We start from the raw sequence: 22,095 nt of genomic DNA, 5'->3' as shown, positions 1-22,095 counted from the left end.
TTTCCCCTTCTGACAAGGGTACTCTTATTTGCCTTTTTTCTATGAAGATCCTCTTTATAACACATTTAAAGACGAAACATGCTTCTTGAAGGAAAAATAACTGATGTTTAATAATGCTTGCTTGAGCAAGAATGCTGTATATTTACTTGTATTTCAGAAACATATTAAAACATGATAATTATAATGAAATTGCAAAATATGACTGGTTAAAATTTTCATAGTCACAGAAATGCACCACTTTTCCACTGAACAAGCAGTGAAGCTTTATAACATTTTTAACAGTTCTTCAGAAGTCCACTCAGAAATCTAGATTATTTTTTTTTAGTAAAAACATAGTGCATTCTCTGTTGAGCTGGAGGGCTTTGATTCAGACTTTTAATCACATTCTTAAGTTTTGACACTGATTTCTAAGAAAATCTGATGTTTAAACCTCACCAAACGAGACCCTCTGCCAAGCAAAGCCCAGTTACAAATTTTATTACTAATCTCAAAACTTTGCTCTATCTTGCCAAAATATTACCGAGACTTGCACTTTTCATCCTATGAACACACAAGGCATCCAGGATCAGAAAATAAATAAATAAATAAATTAAATTAATAAAAAAAAAAAGACTCCTGGTCTTTTATGATAGATGAACAGAATTCAGCAACACCTATTTGGTCCAATCAATGTGTTTTATAGAAACTTCCTGTTTCATTTTGAATGCATACTGGGAAACCTTTTAATTCAAGTCAAGAAAGCCCTTCACATGAGCTCTTCCTCTTCTTTAGGAAGTTAATGTAGTTATTAAGAATTAAGAACATTAAGAAAGAAACCTAAACAGTCTTCTAACAAAATAACTTCATTATTATATTACTGCCACTATTTGCCCATGCTTCACCCTTTATTTTTCTTCTGAAGGTTTTTATTCTCCTTTTTCTAACAATGCAGCCAATTTAAGACATCTTTATTAGACAGCAACAAAAAAAACTAAACTTCAAGCATTCCAGTTTAACACAAATTTGCCTGTTTCTTTACTGTGAGTCCAGGCAGCATGCTAAACCACCACATGGCACTCAGCACTAGACAGATATGTAAAGCTCCTTTCTCTGCTATGCATTTACATGTCATGTGTTTAAATGCAAGAAAATAGCAATTTGCTCTGTCATTTATATCTCACAATTAAACTAATGATTTTATTTCTTGGTTTAAAGGAAAGCCCTCAACTGTGTCCTAGATTAATCTGTAGTAACTTCAACGGTATACTTATAGCTTTCCCTTGTATATCATGCACTTTAAATTACTTAATTAAGGAAGTCTTTTTCTTCTTACTTGAATGATTAAAAAAAAAAAAACTAAATTTCAGGAAGCAAAAACATCTCTAATTTCCTGATTGTACAGATTAATTATGAATGGTTCTGATTCTTATTTGAGAAGCCTACCTCAGGAATTTGTATCTGATACTTCCATCATCTACTGCATTATACTGTAGTACTTCAAAGTAAATCAGAATCTCCCTGAATTTTTACTTTTATCTAATTTAGATTTATGCCATTGCCTACAAACAGCACTACATGAGTTCAATTACAGTGTTCTTACATGATTTGCTTATAGAATTAAATATGGACACATTTTTTAAAAGTATATAAAATTCTTATTTACAAAGGCTACTCCAAAAGCAATGCCGCCTATTTTATTTTGTTGGCCCAAGACATCAGAGGCAGATGTTGGTGGTAAGGCAGCAGAGGCTGAACCTTCCCACCAGTATTGTTAAATTTTGTTGCTGTGAGACAGATGGCAGCAAAGGAGCAGTCTGACACAATGGTGTCTGACATGGAAGTCTGTTTTAAGCACTCCCACATAACTAGCAGTGAGAGACAATGGCTTTAAATTGCTCGAATATTGGAACAGGCTGCCAAGAAAGTAGTGAAATCACTGTCTTTGGACTTGTTCAATAAACGGGTAGATGTGGCACTGAGGGAGATGGTTTAGTGAGCATGGTGATGATGCGTTGACAGCTGGACTAGGTGATCTTAGTGATCTTTTCCAATCTTTATGATACTTCCAAAACCCAGCCTTCAGATGAAGCTGAGTACTGTAAATATTCCTTCAAGTACAAATGTTTTTGAAACGTCAAATATAGAATTTAAGTTCCTAAAGCACTAACAGATGTGCAAAGATTGACTTTAAAATCTCACAGTGTAAAAACGTTCTATAATTTCTGTATCTATAGATGCCTCATACGATTTTGATTCCATAGTACTTTAAAGCCACTAGCTCATTCTCCAGGGGAAATATAATAGCCAGTAGGAACAGACTGTGTTAAGTTAGAAGAAATTCATAAGTAATAGTCTTTTCAAACAATATTTGATAAATAATATTAACTTGACTTAGCAATATGTTATATCTACAAATAATGAGAAAACTCTCTTTAGCACATGCACTGAAGCAGTTAATCTTCAGCATATATAACCACAATGTAAATTTTAATGAACAGTTAATGTTAATTTTGAAAATGGTCTTCCAAAACTTAAATCCTACCAATTCACATCCTGAAACTGGTGTGTTAAAATAAATATCACTCATTTTCTCAACTAACCAAAATTAACTAGTAGGTCCCATAGTCTGCCACTTTTTTCTCAGCTGCTTAGCTGAATTTGTAAGTGTACAGTAGCTGCTGTTACATGTGAGAAGAATTTAGATATATACTCTCTGAAGTAATCTGCTCAATGACTGCTCAGCTGACTGCAAATAAAACTGGAAATAAAAACGTACCTTTTAAAATTCAGTGGTAAATTGTAAGTATAAGATGTTAACCAAAAAGAAATAAGCACAATCAAATGGAATTGAACAAGTTCTCCCACCATCTTAAATAAAAATACAAAGTAATATGTGTTTTATATTTTATGTTTTGGCCTTAACAGTTGGTTTGTATTTGTGCTCACATATACTTCACTAAAAACAATATTGACTAGTTTCTGAATGCATAGTCAGTAGCAAAAGACTGGTTTTTCATGATCTAACCATAGTACTTGAACTACAAAAAGAAGTTTAGCTCTAAGATTTGTTATTTTTAATAATAAAGATGTCAAAAAAACATGCAAATGATCAATTGCTGCTTCTCATAAGATGATCAATACCTCAGTTTGACCCTGAAGAGATATATAATGCTATTTATGCATTATAGCGCATATAGCACTGGAACACTATTTCAACCTATTGATAAAAGTCCTCAGTTAACATAAGCAAATCAGCAGGATGTACTTTGTTAGGAAAAAATAATGAAAATAATGTAATTGCACAACTAAATAAGACAATAGCCATTAAGCCACCTAAACTTTTGGGTACAAAGGACTTGATTAGAATTAACAATTTATTTGCTGTCTTACACTTTCATTCCCACCACTAAATAAATACTTAATAGAAAAGATCTGACTCACAATAAAATATTTCTTAAGAAAACTAGCCACGGACAAAAATTCTGTTTTCATTTTAACCCAACCTAGTTAAAGAACCTCTGGGATTACACAAATTTTAAATGGGATTTAAAACACTTCAGCTATTTGCTAGTAAGTACTTGCTTTTTATCAACAATAAAAAATTACACAGGTGACATCTCCTGTGAATTCCACAGAAAACTCTTTCAATTAGGTATGATTTGACAAGGCCATAAAATAATTATATTCAAATAAAGTGAAAACCTGTTAGGTTTTTACCAGAACTTTAAATTTCATGTCATCACTATTTGTGACTCTATCTGATACATAACTGCTTCATAATAAAAATATTTGTTAAGTTCATAGAAGAGATCAGGAGAACATGAATTCACTTCTGTCTTTTAGAAGTACCGCAAATCCCACTGCATGTCTAGTTCAAATGTGTCTCAGGTTTACAGTTCTGACCACAATCTACATATATCTTTATACTTATTTTCCAAGTCGGCTTCCATTTTTGCTAACAGAATGGAATTTTTCTAATTTTCTAAAGAAAACTGCCAGACAAAATAAGCCTATAGTTCTGTCATATAATATGAATTTACTAAGCTTAGTCTTCAGAACTCAGAATCATGGTGTCAGAATACTGAAATAGGTTGAGGTAGGAGATCACTCTGAAGCTATGATAGAAAAGACCATTCCTTACTTGTTATCTCTGCTTATCTTTGCAGTGGGCATTAGTCTGCTATTTTACTTCTAACAAAGAAAATTGGTCTTGATTCAATGCTGCTGCAACAAATCAACAAGTCCTCCACTAATTCTGGTACACAGCGTTTTATAGCAAATGTTCTTTAAAATACAAGAGTAGAAAAAAAAACCAGAAAACTTACAAGTACTCTGCCAGTTAGTGTCTGGGCAGATATCATGACTCCTGCCCAGTCTTTCACAGAGGTCATCCATCCCACTTCTGCTGCCACATTCTCCTCTTTTTCATCTGTTGGTTTGCAGGCCCCATCTGCCTGCGTATCTCCACCACCATTGATCTTCTGGGCCTCCTGCAAAATAAGTGTTTGGGTTTGTTAATGTTTAACAGTTTGACAATTGAAGTCAATATAGAGTTATTGCTAGGAAATGCTATGAACAAACCTATGAACAAAACAGTCCTCCTCGATTTCTGCTACATGAAATTGAGCACTCCCTTAGCCATGTCTCCCCATAAGCAGTAAAGAGCTTGACTAACAGAAAATATTCCTCATTACATTAAACTCTAAATGCATATATTTGGCATCAAATATGCTCTGTGTTACTTCCTTACATGCAACATAATCACCAAGACTCTTGTATGCATTTACAGAGCTACATGTAAAAGAATTTAAGTCATATACTGAAGGACTGTTTGATCTATTAATTCAAAACAGTGTATACTAAGTATGAACATGAAATACATACAATTTTAAATTACTATCATTACAATTAATTATCTGGGTAAGCCTTCACTAAGAAGCATTATGTAACAAGACAATAATACGCCACAGAGAATCTGCAGGGAGCTGCCATGCTATCATCGAACCAGTGTTTCAATGAAAGTGTGTAATACATCACACTGAGTGGCTCTCATAGAACAGATAGCTAGAAATTAAAGAGGAGCCTCAGCTGCACTAAGCTGACTGATGAGTCACACGCATTGGAATTCAGATCAGTCTCTCACAAATGCTGCAGCAAGGATTTAACTGCTTACTATGTGCTACAGTCATGGATGCTGCACAAAAATCAAGGGAAATGACAGCAAAAGCCAGTTTAGATTGTACAGCATTTAAAACAGATCATATGCAAATATCAGACTGCCATGAGCATGCTTTTGGTGACAGCATAATACTAATGACTTCCTAAATACTAGACAAGTTACATTAAACAAGAAAAGCATAGGGGAGGCAGCAAAATTCTGTGCTAAGCTAATACTGAGCACTCAAACTGCACACGAATATACATTAGTACTTCAAGAACTCAGCACAGAGAAACATATTGAAAGATCTTGCCTATAGATCATTCTCCTATAGGCAACTAAGAAGCAAAAATATTGTCATCAACCCTGTTGGGGACTCCTGTTATAAAAGCAAAGATGTTTGACATTGGTTGAGTGATTATTACTGTCGTAGGAATACTACAATTATTGAGGTCATAATTTGCAGCTGTGAGACGACCTTGAGGATACGGGTGGTCAAAAGTATAGTGGCATTTCTTGAAAGCAGTACTGAACTAATAAAGCAGTTACATTGAATCTGCCAAAAGGCAGTGGAGCAGTGCTAAACATGTAATATGGGGACCAATAGTTCTTTTTGTAGAACCTCAGTTTTGCATCACAATTATCTAGCCAGATCCTTGCCTGATACTCTCCTACTCGAAATATAGGCTCTGTCTTCTTACTAGCAATGAGCATGATAAAGCCATACTGTTTATAACAAGTTACTCACAGTTACAAGAGTAATTTAGTGCTTTCTAAGCAAATAATAAAAGATAAGAGCTACTGTGTATTTGCAAAGCTGGACCTCATTCTTTGATAAATATGGATACAATTAATGAAATGTTTTGCACTCAGCACTGAAGAAAACATACTGCAGCTTTACTCAGTTATGAAATACAACCTACATAAATGCGCTAATTGCTTAGACAGAATACTAGAAAAATAACATAATAGTAGAATACTTATATTTAGTCAATATCCAAGACCCTGACCCCTCCTCCGAGGCCTCCCCACCCTACCCATGGCATCACAGACGAGGGCCTTCAGCTCCCCACAGGCACCATCAAACAGGGCGCATTAACTTGGCCATCCCATAACTGTCCTTCATCACTGGAGCTGATCCCAACCCTCACTATCCTGGCCCAAGAGCAGCACCTGAACACCAGGGGCTGCTCCCTGCTGTCCTGGCTGGGGCAGCTCTGGCTGCCAGCCCAAGTCTGCAGCAGTTAGACTGCCATGGATTTGTTAAAAATTACATGTGCTCCACACTACTTAATTCTCTCTTCCCACCAGTTTATCTGCCTTTTGTGACTGTTAAAGCTTGTATTCTAGACTGTAAATTTTTCACATCCGATTTTACTTCACAATCCTCTTCTGTGAAGCATGTGGGCCCCAAATGGCTACACACTTGCATACACTGAACAAGCTCATACTGGGTATTAATGCAGTTTTCATAATAGGAGACGTGTAATTAGCTCTTCTTCTTGTATAAGAAACTGAGACAGTAATTTGGTGACTAAATCAGTCACCTGTTAAGTCAGAGGCAGAACAAGGATGAAACTACACATCTTCTTGTTCGTTCTTTTTTTTCCTAACATTCCCATTTGAAATCACAGGCACACACACCTTGCTGAAAAAATACCCCTAATTAATGATTTTGTTCTAGAAAGTCACATAACCACAGGAAATTAAATAAAAATGTCTGAATAGAAAAATCCATTTTATGGCAGTGAACTTTATAATATTAAGATTGGAAAATATTATTGTTGCTTACATGTTTCTTACCCACAACCTTCTTGTCAATGTATCAAATAATTTACAAGCCATAATAATTAATAAGAACATAAAAATAGTATGTCCTAACACTCTATAAAACTAAATAAGTTACTTTGTTAAAGGAGAAAGGTAACATTTTCAATACGTTCTTATTCTCTAGAGCCCTTTGCAGTTACACTGACTTTTGGTTGCCAATTGAACATAGCAATAAGATGTGAAAATTCTATCCAAATGTCAATGATTATCTGAAGACACTGAAGTCTGTAGCACTGGGGCAGCTGTATTTATGCACTTATACTACTTATTTTGCCTCCTTTAAAATCTCCTCTACCCTCTATGTTTCTTAATTAACATACTCTAACAATCTTTCATTGCAAAGTATCCTTTGGAGAAGAGTCTCATGATCAATTACATATCAAGCCTAACTTCTGCCATTACTGTAGCTATAATTAATATTCAAGCAAATTATTGTCATTTAATAATCATATTTAGTAGGAATGTTTTCATATTTTTCATCTCCATGGCTTACTTAAATGCCAATTAAATATTAAGGAAGGTTTATTCCCAAATCATTATGTAATTTAGGAGAGATCACTAAGGGAGCTTTGAAGGCCACTTTCATTTACAGTGTGTATAAATCAGTCCTGCTATTAACAGCACAGTTCTGTCCTACTGCCATTTCTTCACCTCAAAGCATTAACTAACCAACACTGCAACCTGAAAAAAAGGTGCTTAAGAATAACCTGACAGTGATGGTAATTGCTTAATTATTTACAGAATCAGTAGCTACAAGTAAGACAATACTATCTTTATGCAGTCTGCTTACCTGTTGTTTCACAAAGAACTCCTTATTTTAATTACTTGATGATAGGAACATTCAGGTAGATAAAGTGAGAAGCATATTTTACCATATATCTTTTCTGAATTTAGTGACAAAATAGAACAGAATGCATGATGAGAAGGGGAAGGGAATACAGGAAGCAGGACTCACAGATTTAGCAGTGGTTTGCCACAGTCTTGGATCAGAAACTTTAATGTTTTGTCTTACATTTTCAACAGTATTTGTTTAGATTACACAAGCAATAGGATGCCTAAACATAGTTATCCTAAGAAAACAGATTTTAAAAAGAGAAAGACACTCATGAAAGTTTTTCATTTCTAAAAATGTAGTCCTGCCTCCTTCTCTATCTCTCTCTAGAATATCTGAACAATACCAGAACTACACAGACACTCCATTCAACTTACAGCTACATAAAATAAAATCAGAAAAATATTATGAATACTCTCAGTTGATGCTTAAGTTACCTCATTTCTCAGAAACCATAAAAAAGGAGGGCAGTATGGTAAGAACTCTCTGAGCCTGGTAAGCACTCTTAAGTGTTAGTATAGAGAAATATTTTATTATTTTTTAAAATATGTTAGAAAACATAGGAGGCGGGGAAGTAATTTGAGTAAAAATAACTGAGTTAAAATGTGATGAAGCAAAAATCTTGATTACCTAAAGTTTAACTAGTATGACTATAATATAAAACTCATGAAGTATCATCACTGTAATGGGAATACTGAGTCATGCCCGCATCACACACACATTGAAGCAGTATGGTCAGTTAAGCAGATATTTAAAAACAATCTATTTAAGGCCATGTAATTATTATCTTGCCGTGTTGATAGCTTAAAACAGGGGTCTAAAAAGCCCAAATATTATGCTGTGTTCTCAGCAGCTGGATAACATACCATACATGTCAAAACATGAGGTATCAACTGAATACTTTACCACAACAGATGTTCTCAATCCGTTATAGTTACCATCTGTAATTTTCATTCTAAGTAGTTAATAAATGCCAGTTCATTCAGTGTAAAACAAATAAATAAAGACAGAAAGAAGCAGTTTGTCTGTTCTACTGCAGTTTATCCAACAAAGGAATGCGACAGAATATTAACAAGAAAAAAGCAGATAAGAAGGTGAGAAATAAATAGCAAATAGCTGTTGGGAGATGTACAAATTTCTTCAGAAACAGCGAGTCTTGTAGGGATGAGAAAGCAAAGGCTAACGTAGTGGAATATCAGGTAAGAGGTATTCTCTATAAAATGGCCTATCTGCAGTACTTCTTAGTACATAAGGTTTGTAGTCAATATTAGGTTGCATTGACGTCAGATATCATACCGTAGCTATGGCTTAGCTAGTATAAAAGGATTAATAATTGATATGCAGAAAAACATTATTCCTTTCACTGAATAAAAGGAAACAGAATGATCTGTGGAAAACATGACTGATGAGATAGCCAAGCATTTTTAGCTCATAAAATATTCACTGGCTGTGTAACCTGGGTTTTGCAAATTTGGCAGGATAAGAAAAATTAAGTCCTAAATAGATTTCAAAACTTTTCTGACTATTATGTGTTCTTCATTCTTTCAGAACTTCCTTTCCAGTCCTTAGTTACAACCAGAGCCTCACTTTCTTCATTGACTAAAAACTCCCTTACTATGAAAGCACTAGGATGCAGGGCCAAATGTTTTCTTTTTCCAGTGACAAGCTTCCTAGTTGCATTAGCACATACTTTCAATAATCCTGACATATTTTTTCCATGTCCTTCATATTTCCAATGTGTTATTTCTTTACAATCTTCTTTTTATTGTTTTGACTGACAAAAATTGCTGTGGTAGAGGAATTAATGCTAAAACCTTGACCTTAGAGGCAAAGGAAACTACTTGAGTAAGATGCAGCATTCCAGCCATGATCCACAAACAGTGTAACAATATGTCAAATTATGGGTTCCTGAGTATAGTTCTCACTTCATAATTAAATATAGCAGAGACCTACATTATGTGAAATTTTAAGAATGTATGAAAATTCCTAGTTAAACATTATGTGGCCGTCTAACAACAGTTTTTAAAAAAATAAAAATTAATGAAAGAGACTGAAAAAAGGAGAGCACAATTTTTATAACTGAAAGTCTAGGATACAAAGTCATTTCAAACTTGTATGCATTTAAATGGACAAATGGAGTGGTTTTTAAGAACTCATGATGTTTAGTACAAATTAGCCAAGTTTTATGGCCATAATTACACAAACATTGACTACAAGTTCAGAACTTTCTATCAGTTTCCTTTCTATTTACTCATAAAAACAAATCTACTAGCTTCCCTTTGTTACTTCTGGTTGTATAATCAGACCATGCTTATAGAAATAAACAGTAAATTTGCTACAAGTCTACATAGCAATTTACTGTCTGCAATAAACAAACAAACTGGACAGGTCAGTGATGTAGAAGTATTCACTGGAAGTACTCAACAAGTTTTCAAAATAGCATCCACCTAGTACCCACAAATTTATTTTCCTTTTCTGTAATCAAAAGGCTATTCCTTAATAATTTCTTGTAAGAAGACTGAACTATTATCACATTAAAATCTTCCCTAAAGCCCTGTTCAATTATAAAGTAGCAAGGAAAAGGGCAAAACAAGCAAACCATTTTATTAATGGGGACAAAGTTTAAATCAAAGGAGACATATCATTATCATAGAAATAGGTGTATTAAGCAGATCAGATACTTACTATGTAAGACAGAGGATTTGTGTTTAAACAATCTGTTTCATGATTCAAGCAATATATTGCTACCAATTGTTCAAAAAGTGTGTTTTATAAAGAACTTCAGAGTAGCCATGCCAGATTACCAGCATTTAGTATGACGGATACTAAATTTGTAAAAATGTATGAAGTAATGTCAGAAGCGGCTGAGTTATCAAAATTGTAAAATGAGATTGCCTGCTTGATGGAAAAACATAAAGTAGGGAAAAAAGGTGTGTACATTTTCTTTTACATCCTCCCATTTTGTTTTCTTCCTAACAAAAGCGAAATCAAAGAAAACACAATTGCAAATAAGTGATACAGGATACTATCATTAAATGAACACTGACAAATTATTCACAACCCATTGACTGTTTAATCCAAGAGTAACTTCTTTCTGCCACAGATGCTAGAATATTTTATATATCAATAATTAATCAATAATTTCTTACAAGCAACAGAAAAAAAATCACTTATTGTCTTCACACATAACTAATTTTTGTGACACTACATTCACTGCAAAACAAAAGTTTGGAAGCACTTCCTGAACACAAGAAAAAAAAGACTTAATCAAGAAAAAAATGACCTAAATCTTTTATCTCGATTATAGGAAGTATTTCAGCTTATTTCATATAATTTTGTCATTGTTGTTAACATTAAGATGAAAATAATAAAAAAAAATTGCTTCAATCACTCCTTTGTATTCCTTTTCACTTTCTGTTAAAGGAAGAGTAAATGGAAAAAAGGAATTATTTGGTTTTGCCTAATTTTAAGACGAATTACCAGTAAATCTTCTCTATATCATTCAAATTATGAAAGAACATAAATGGAAATAATGAAACTGCTGAAAAGCCCCTCTTCTACCAGCAATGTTCATAATTAGAACAGATCATTAAAAAACTCTAGTGGTAGAAGTTTTATTTTATTAACAGACATGTAAATTCAACATAAAAAATATTTTGTCAAAGGTTTTGCAAGTGAAATTAAATTTCTCAATATCTTTACAGTAGCATGCTTTTCTCCATCCTGCTTAGCTGCAGAAGAGAAAGCTTTTATCTGCTAGCAAACAGTATGCTTTCTTTCATGATATTGATTTTGCAATATTTTCTTTTTGAGGAACAAAAAATATAAGATAGAATGAGATGACAAACTGAATTGTAGAAGGTAATTCTTTCTACCTCACCTTTTCTCTTTCCAAAATCAAAGTGAGAAACAGTACAGTTAATGGTATGTTCCAATAGAGTAATTTTCAAAGTGTTCAGCTGCTGTGTATTTCAGAAGATGAGAAAACATTTAGAACTAGCAACTCTTTAACGTCCCTTTCTGATTCCCAAAAATCATAGACTTGATGGGTCAAAGAAAGGCATTGCAGAGCTTTAGGAATGGTTGCTAACCACAGGGCAATGGGACTACTCCAAAGCTGGTATCCTGGCCCAGGCATGACAGATTCAACTCCTCATTTTCATGAACTAGAGAACTCCCTAGAAAAATTGTTCACAGAAATCTTAGGCACTCATTTCATTCAAATCAGACGTTTTCATGTGGGAGGTAAGGACATGAACACTCGCTGTTTCTATTATAAAAATAGGGCATATTATTTGGGAGAATAAGCAGTCTTTCTTGAGTCAAATAAACTTTATTTGTATTTATATTTTTATAAAGAGACATAAGATTTTTCAAGAGGTTTTAAAGCTAGCAGGAAAAAAAAAAAAAAGAAGGAAGAAGATAGTGGGACAAAAATAACTTCGAGACTCGCAAATGTAACTACTAGGTATTACCATTAAACACATAGATCAATGTCGACTTGAAGAATACAAATGAATATATCATTACCTTGCAAAGTGGCCAAAACAGTCACCTCTAAGGACTTTTTTGATTCAGATGTAGTAATATAATATTTATGCTTATTGCATTAAAACTACAATGGAAGTTAAAATGAATTAAAAGCAGCTCCACAGGATATAAAACCATATCTAAGCCTTTGCTGACTTAGGAAATTAAGTTCCAGCATGTAGCATATAAATATTTGAAGAGCAGAAAGTCAGCCAATAAGTAATTAAAAATATTTAATATCACACAACCCTTCTCACCTCAAAGATTATAGAGTATAATGCGGCATTCAAACTGGAAGAACTTTATGGGAGTTAAGAGTGAGACAGAGCACATAAACAAATAGGCAGGAAACTGGAGGAAAGGTACAGAGCTGTAATTTTCAAAAATGTTAAAAATGCATATTTAGCTGTAAAGCAGCAATTTAAATCATCATTTTGAAATCAGTAAGCATTTTGCCATTAGGACATCTCAGACTAAGAAATGTACAAGTGTCATTATTTAATCAAGTTGCTATGACCTTATTCGTTAAAAACTGCTAAAGAAACTGTTTGTGTGCAATCTTAAACTCACAACTTCATTACACAGAAAACTAAATGGACAAAAGTTTTTAAACCTACAAGAACAAAAATTTACTCTTACTAATAAATTTCTTTTCGGTAAAATAGTGAAATTCATTTCATTTTCCAGACAATAAATTCAATAAATTTCAAGTGAATTTCATTTCACTTTCCAGACAATAAATATCAGCATCAAAATTATCCAGAATTGTATCTTGTAGACTACATATACAGCAACCAGTATATTTATGGTGCAAATAAACAAACAGCTTCTGCAAATTCATAGACACTGACTCAAATCTAAGGACAGGGAAAAGCCAAATTTTTGTTTGACTTGCATACTCTAGCTCCATAAATTTTAATTCAAACTCTATAGAATGAGAACAAGCCCAGTGAATTCTCTATGGCTTTTTCTTAACCTTATCTTGAAAGCTGCATTATACAGGAAAAATTAAATCTACCTACCAGAAGCAAAGCAACACCAAGGACCAAAAAAGGGACAACCAGCTGGAGATAGAACCCAGCACTGCACGTTAAATATCTGCTTCCACAAGGGCATGGTATGGCCCCAACGTAATCTGTCATTTAACAGTTCTTGATTAAGTTTTTGGGATGTTTTTGTTGTTGTTGTTGTTTTGTTTTTGTTTTGCTTGTTTCGTTGTGTGTTTTTTTTTGTTTGGTGGTAATGTTTGATTTTTGAGGTTATATTGGGGATGGAAGGAGGGTGATTAGATACAGAGAATGACAGGGAGCAGACCGCATTGCAGCATCAAATAAATAAGACCCACATATACAAGTTTCTGAGCAGCACCATAGGCCAGAAGTAACAACAATCACTGTAGTAGCTGCTACAAAAATGTCTGATGTTCCACATATAACACCTAATATTTTAATACTAAAAACAAGGTAAAGTGAAACACAAGTGTCAGTCAAAATTAACTGACTTATTATTGTTCTGTAGTGGCAGATTAAAGTTTCATATGTAGTAAGGTTTTCACCTTTGGACATGCACTGGAGAACTGGTTAAACTCTAAATATAAGATGATTGCTGGTTGGAGTTTCCCCCTAGTGTCTTCCCTCGTACTTGAAACTTTAGGGACTTTCTTTTCAGCATTTCAATCAACAACCATTAGCAGGAACATGGCAAAAATCAATTATTCCAAGATCTGAATATTCAAGAAAAAGAAAAGCAGTATTATGAGGTATATAAAAAAACTCAGATTAAAAAAAATAGGAAAACAAGGATGGACTGTCATTAAGAGCACAGTCTATGTTGCATTTCAAACTAAATTACACTAAAACCAACCTGAAAGTCAAGGTCATAAAAAAAAAATAATAATAATTTAATAGGATTTTTGCCCAGTACTGTAGAATAGCCTAAAAATCTTTTCTGAATTAAAATCGTATTTCTGGCCTTAGATAATTTGCATATCCCAATTATCATTGGTTTAATCAATTTATTTAAAATCTATTTTGTAAAAGAGTGGAAAATCTCATTGCAAGCATTTCAGCCTCTGTAATTTTTCAACCATTGCTAACAAGCTATTAGAATAGGTGGCATTCTGTGATTTACAACTTTCATGTCATTTAAACAGTGGGAATAACTTTAATCTAACTGACAGAGAGATCAGCTCCTTCTGTTATGAGTGTACCAGTGATGCACTGCTGCAGCTGATGCTTGACCATGACATTGAACAGAGCCTTTGTAAGTGATCAGAAGGCTATAGGAAAATAAAGATATTTAGTGTCAGTTTTTGACTCTCATAGCAGAAAGTCTTATATTTAAGTCTTCTTGCTTATACAAGAATTAGTCTGTTGCAAACCCAGAAGATGAAGCTTCTATTGTGATGGGTCTTTTTCTGAATGAGAACAGCCAGTTGCTCAGAGATGAGAATTGATAGGAAAGATCCCTACATTAGTAGCAGAGGGCAGGAGAGGTGCTTGACAGGCAGGTGTTTTCAGCTCATGATTCTGCAGTTTTTAGCTTCAAGATTTACCAAACCAGCAAATATTACATATAACATAAGAATACATTACCAAAGAACATTTAATCTGTCCACAAATTTCACACGACACAGATAGCAGTTACTGTCCACTGACAGGGAAAGATAACAGAGATGAGAAGATAAGTCTATTTAAATTCTTAACTTTTTCTGAGATTAAAACATAGAAGGAAAGAAATTCAAGGATAATAATTGTTAAATCATCACCGAGTACTGAGTTTTAATTTGCTCAGCCATCAAGCAGGGCAGAAGTTGACAATGATCTGTAATAGAGTTAATTCTACTGCAGAAATTTCAGTCTTGAAAGGTGGAAATCAGCTATGCCCTTTGTTTTTATCCTGCAATTTGGTGATAATCTGATATTACATAGCCTAGAATTCTTATTTTCCTTCTAAATTTTATATAAATTATTCTGGTTAAAGAGTCTGCAGCATCATAAAGATCAGCTGATGACTTATAAACGAACAGCTCATCAAAGCAGGCTGTCACAGTTTACAATGTTCACGAGCTATGTTTTACAGGACCTACTCACCAGCCTGAAGCCTTTAAGTCTTTCTCTGTTTACAATGCTGCTTAAGTACCTCATACAGCTTCCCAAGGACGCAGGTGCCACCCATAATTTTTTAAGTGTTTTTTTTTTTTTTAAAGCATCCCTTTATTATTAAGAAGAAAGTAAAAAAAAAAAAAGAAGTTGCCTGTGTTTCTCTACTAGTTCTCTGAGTGCTACCACCTCTAAAGGGATCACAACCTGAAAAAAGAGATAGATTAATGTAAATAACTGTTGTGAAGCATCACAAGATAATAAAAAATACAAAATGATACCACTCTGTCCAGACCTATGGCAGTATAGAGATTAAGCTGTATCTTCTGACTAATCTCCTCACCTCCATTTTAAACCCATTTCTTCTAAATGTAACATTTCTTAAACCTCTGTAATCTTTCTGTTTTATACACTCATGACCTCTAACCACGTTAAGATGTTTATCCTAATGCAGTAATAATGATGGGCTTCCATTTACCTCAGTAGAACTGACTAAGAAAAATGGTAAAATATAAGATTTGTGAACTAAGACAGTTAATTAAGGAGATATGAATATACTAGAGCTGCTCCAAAAGTAAGGCCTGCTACTTTATTGTGTTGACCCACAAAACAAGAGGCAGATGTTGGTGATATGGCAGTAGAGGCTGAACCTTCTCACCAATATTTCATTGTTTTGTTGCTGTGCAACAGATGGTAGCAGAGGGGCAGTCTGAGTGTCTGACAAGAAAGTGCAGATGAAGAACTTCCCTGAAGCTGTGTCACTGAATTCCTCCAAGAGGAAAAAAATGGCACCCACTGACATTCATCAACACTTGCTAAACATTTCTGGGGACCAAAATGAGCACAATGAACAGTGGGTGGTGCATTTCAGCAGTGTCACAATGACAGGAAAGACAAGTCCCATTCCAGACAGATTTTTATGAGTATGCAGGCTCTTGTTTATTGATGGTGAAAATGCATAGCTAATGGTGGTGACCATGTTGAAAAATGATGTTTTGTAGCTGAGAATTTTTTCTATCTACCACTCTTTTCATGATTATCTGGTTCTACTGTTCCTATTGATTGTGGGGGCACCAAGTACTAAAAAGATGATCAACAGCAGCACACATCCTTCTGATGAAAAAGCCAACCCGAGGAAAGGAGCCAAAAACTGAAAGCAAGACTGACAGCAGGTCCAACAGGCACTGAGGGCACTGTTCAACTAAATCAGATCTTCATGTGAGCTTACATGCCAAGTTATCAAAGTAGTTACAAAGCTTTTACTGGAAAGATATATATGTATTTTTTGCTAGAATAAAAATATAGTTGTCATTTAATTTCTTTTCTTTTTTTTTATTTAGTAGCATTAGACAAGGTCTAAATTCTGTAGTGCGATTGGCAATGCTAGTGCAACTGGGACACCAGAATAATAAAAGCTACCAGCTACAGTATCAGAACTGCAAAAGGAGGATGAAAGTTGCATAGTTTTGACTATTTAATTGTAGAATTTCAGGAATTCCTGAAACAAATCCATCACTTAAACAGTTTGCTGATGAACAGTTTACAGGAATTAGAGGGAAAAGTGAATCTGTGGAAGCTATTCAGACTCAAATTTAGATGTATCAGTACAGAATTTATTTGTATTTATTTTGCTTTGTAAACTAAGTCATAAAATTTAAATACAGATCTTATTTTGAGATCCATGACTCACCTTACCTTGGGGGAAGAAGAGCACAGCTCTTACTCCTGGTTGCCAAATTAGTGCAAAGGCCATAAAATTAAATTATATAAAGAGCTAATTTCTTTCACTATTAATTCTAGGTTATTAGTACACAACTTTGCATCAGCTTCCTGACATCTTAGAACGTTTGACACCCAGCATCCCAGTGATGGTGGCATCATGGGAGCTTGCTGTTCTAGACACTGATCTCAGAAGAATACTAGAGGTCTAGTAACAGCAATAATTAGTAAAATGATCATTTTTAAAAATAGTATGATTTTTCCGCTGTACTCTGCACTCACTGTAATCAGCAAGTCCTGCTGGAACCCAAGTGGGGGAAATTTTTCATCCAAAAAGGCATATCAATTATGAAAATACCAGCCCTGCTGGAAGCCAGGCTCAAACTGTTATTAGGTAGGCTGTTCATGAGATGACTGGAGCAAAACAGTAGAAAAGTATAAAACAAATGGAATACTTAACAGAAAAACTAAGGTTAGAATTGAATAGAATTTGAGTGCAAGTCCCAGGACACCACAATAAAATTGTTTCTTCCCTCATTCCTTCACTGGGATTTGGAGTTGTTTGTTTGGCAGCTTTTCCAATTAGTTCTTCGACACACATTCACACGCGTTCTCTATGTATTTTATAATACAGGTCATTTTCAAAGTACTGATATGTTAATAATCTTGATAACACCCTTATCCTTTGAAGTGCAGTCACTTTTGCTGCTAAGCACATTAGACTGATAAAAGATAACCTAACTGATGCTGCTGTCTCATGCATGAATAATTATAAAACATTACATCAATAAAAAGTAAACAATTCCACAAAACTTGCCTTGTGATTTCTGTTAGGCACAAAGTTAACAAAACATCAGTTCTATATCTGACAACAACACACTGATGACTAAAGAAACATGATTTGGCTGATTTTGAGAAGGAATTCCTGCTGAAAAAGATTTGGTAAGAGCACTTACATATAAGAACTGTCCCTCCAAGAATCAGGACAGTCTATAGGATGAAGAAAGATTCTAGCATAAACTTACTGGACACTTAGAACTGAGACCCTGAAGAGAACTCAAACCTGGCATGCTCCAACTACTGGCATATGGACGTACAATTTCAATGCTGCGACCAAAAAAAAAAATACTTAAAAAAAAAAATTTCATCAGCTGATCGCTAATTCTGTCCAAATATATTCAGACATACAAACAGTGCTATCTCTGCTAACTAGATCTTTTAGTAACTCTTCTTAAGTTATAAAATCTTCAGAGCTCCCAGAGGGAATATATTTCCAAAAGAAACAAATAATTTTGCTTTCAAGAAAACATGCATACATGTCTCTGAAGTAGTCTTAATGCTTCCTCTTAGTCTATGAGTCATTGTAATCAAAATGTAGCTTGTTAAAATACCCACTTTCTTTAAAATGTGATGAGAGAACACTGCCATCAGAGGACTTCCAGGTAGTCTAATTAAAGGTAGAATCTCTATTATTAGAACACACAGAGAAGAAATCTCATTATTAAACTAAATGAATTCTGAGCCAGTGACCTAGACAGTAAAAGTATAGCGATTTAGAAGAGCTAAGGACCGAGCCAGCAAGCATAAAGACATGTTCCCTCCAGGACAGGACAAAACATACTGCTCTGCAAATAACTCCATATGGCTTTAAAATTCTTCTCCTTACCTATGTAGTATTTGATCCAACATACGCTATCTTTATTACCATGCCTATTTTATTAATTCCAGAGCCATGATCAAGTAACTTATAACATAGAGTGCTTATGCATACTATGTACTACTTACAAAAGCACAACCTGAACAGGATTTTGTAGCAGGCTACATAAAAAATGAGTAAAACTGTAGTCAGTTTTCAGTAGCAAAGATAGTGTACAATCTCACCCCCAGAGAGTTCACTAGATTTGTAGATTTCCAAAGGTAAAATATACACCTCAGCTTTGAAATGGGAAAATCACTAGTACCCTGATTTACTTACTGCTTTGCACAGAAAGAATTACAAACAGTTGCATTTTGACCTTTTCAACCATGCTGTCGAAAGTAACTCAGACAAACTATTTACTTGCTGACTGCTTAGTCTCCTCTCACCAGGTAAAAGGAACTGTCATCCAACCATTTAGAAAGGCTTGCATTGTTTAGTATATGCAGTTTTAATATTTCACAAGGGAATTGCCGTATATTCTCAGGTGTCTTTCAGAGTCAAAATAATTCGTATTAGTAAGTACCCTCAGTTTTACAGCCACATATATCAGTCAGTAAGCTCTCTTAGTTCTATTGATTCAATGTGGGAACAAAAATATATCAACTATTTGCCAAAAAAAATCCCCACAGTTGTCAACTAGTGCTGTTCGATGACCACTAACCAGCCTGTCATTTCTGCAAGATGAATACAAATGAGATGTCTTTGGCTTCATATAAAGGAATTTAAGAATTCTGTAACTAAATCCATACTCAGATTTCAGTTCTAGTGGAAAGGAAAAAAAAAAAGAAAATGTAGTTAGAGACAGCTACACATTACATACGGCAACATAGCATAGTTGTATTTAAAATATTGAAAATAATAACATTACAGACTGTATAGAAGATTTGGGTCAGTCTCACCACCAATTTTCATTAATGCAAATTGGCAGCTTTGTTCTTTCTCATTTCAAGGGCTCATAGACTGCTATGAGTGCAAATAAAAATAACTTGAAAGAACACTTTGAGGGAAGATTCGGTGGGCTTCCCTGAAGGGTTAAAGATCTTGTTAAAAAATATTTAAAAAAAAAAAAAGATTACATGTTTTTATAGAGACTATAAACAAAGCTGAAGCAGCCAAACATTAAATGTCACCTGTAAGTAATGAAACAAACAAACAAAAATTTTAAAAATGAATATTTGAATGTATGTAGTATAGAAAAATGCTCCCACTTCCACAAAATTCAAATGACCAAGAACATGCAGCTACCATGATGTACTAATTTGTCAGGTTTACGATATTACATTAGAGAATAAAGGACAGGGCAATTAGACAAATGGGATAACCTGTTAACTACCATGTTTGCTCTTTCAAACACAAGAAGAAACACCTGTGCACAAAGTTTTAATTCAAAGAAATTTCTCTGAGCTGTATATAATTCAGATGAAGTCTATTTGTTTTAAAGCTAGGAAATAAAGCACAGAAATGCATAATTTAAACCTAACTTTCAAGGAAAAAAAAAGATTGTTTTGCTATGATAGTTAAAACAAGCTTGGCAGTCAGTTCAAAATTTTACAAAAGGGCAACACAGTTTTTACACTCATAATTTCTCAGCTGAAACAGTAAGTTAGCTCCATGGCTTCAATTTTATCTGTGTATTAACCCTTGCTCTACTTTACCCATAATGCATCAAGGTATCCTCAGAAGAAAACTCATGGAATAAATAGAAAATAATATTTTTCTGCCCCAGTATTTTGCTGCCTAGGTTAGTCTTCAACCACATTAACAAGGAAGTCCAAGGACAGTAGCACATTTAGGGTGTGGTAGTGCTGTTCTGGGAATAAACCTCAGGCCTCTATTCTGCAAGGATGTTAATTCAGTATTTCTTATAAGTACTAAAAAGGAAGCTAAAAAATCCTTGTAAAACATAACTAGCTTGGCTCTTTTATGATTCTTTGAGATACAGATTAATAGTGAAAAATTACTTTATGTCTTCTATCCACGCTAAAGTGCATTATTTGCAAGTGAAAATAATTTTGTATCATCCATCTGTATAGCAAGCTTAGACTGCAAGTAATCTATTAAGGACCTTCCGGAAATATTAAGATATCTCCTGCAGTGCTGCCTCCTTTCACAATTCTAGAGTTTGTTATCAATTGAAATACAAGGTAACAGATGTGGAAGGAAGAAGTCCTCTATTCACAAATCCTTTAAAATGTTACTGAAGTTTCAAACATTTAACTCAGCATCCTAGACAGAATTCAGAGATAGTATATAAGACAAAAACCAGCTGCTCATAATTATTGGGAAAAAAAAATACTATTTTGCAAGTGAAAGGAAATTAAGAATGCTACCACAGTAAAGTTCAAATATAGAAAATTTTATTTTGTCTACTAAAAATCCACTCAGTAATGAATTCTCTACTCCTTGAAGAAATCCCCTTTCACCTTCAGATTTTGTATCTTAGAAACACAAAGATAGTGGTGACTTCTCCTGTAGACTTGAAGTCACTGTATATATTCCCTTATTTAAAGTGTTGTCTTTCTCTACTAAATTTTACAGATTATTTCAAGTCTGAAAGTATTTCACCTCCTGCTCTGAGTGGAAGTCTGTATACTAGAACAATGGTATAAACTGAAGGTTATTTTCTGATTCAAAATCACGTGAGTGTTTTAAAACACTTTCAACACACACAGCTCCCCATCTCTTATCTCTAATGCAATCACACTGAGTGTGAGAACTGGAGATTGTATCAATAATTTGCACTTTTATCAGTACCCAGTATTTGATGCTGGGTGCAACTTAAAAACCATTATATACACTAACATTTAATGACAATCTTCTCAGTGTTGGCTCTTTTATTTTTTCACCTTACAGAATAAGAATGTTCTGTTCATTTCACAGCATGCTTTCTGGGTACAAATGAATTGGCAAAAGAATATCAACATCATTTGGAGTCAAAGAAAAGCAGAGTTAAGGACAGGAAATTTTTAAAATAAATCTGTTTATTTCTCATCAGTAGTTCCCATAATTCCCCTTAACATCTTGACTGTTGTGCTGTGAATTCCCTTTTGTCTTCCAATTATCTAAAAGTCATTTTACATTTTTCATGCCAACTATATTGTTTGGTACCTAAGACCGAATTTTTCTTTTGCAACATTAACATCAAATGATCTATTATGTAAACACAATTTTACATGTGAGAACCCCTGATTATTCTCTAGAAGTTAATATATATGTTCTTACCATACATATATACTAATTTTAAAAT

The 22,095-nt window shown here is 34.1% G+C and overlaps 1 protein-coding gene across 13 annotated transcripts in view; it reads right to left on the bottom strand.

Annotated features, from left to right (window-relative positions):
• KCNMA1 (potassium calcium-activated channel subfamily M alpha 1) overlaps positions 1–22,095 on the bottom strand; it is a 445,366-nt gene that overhangs the window by 316,641 nt on the left and 106,630 nt on the right. For all 13 annotated transcript variants that reach the window (XM_019617570.2, XM_019617571.2, XM_019617572.2 and 10 more), the window contains one exon: positions 4,305–4,469. In XM_019617570.2, the coding sequence (XP_019473115.1) occupies positions 4,305–4,469 (165 nt within the window). The remainder of the gene's footprint in view (positions 1–4,304; positions 4,470–22,095) is intronic.

This window comes from Meleagris gallopavo, chromosome 8 (assembly GCF_000146605.3).
Source record: "Meleagris gallopavo isolate NT-WF06-2002-E0010 breed Aviagen turkey brand Nicholas breeding stock chromosome 8, Turkey_5.1, whole genome shotgun sequence".
Lineage (NCBI taxonomy): Eukaryota > Metazoa > Chordata > Aves > Galliformes > Phasianidae > Meleagris > Meleagris gallopavo.
The sequence above is the reverse complement of the archived record's forward strand: the minus strand, read 5'-3'. Positions and strand labels throughout refer to the sequence as shown.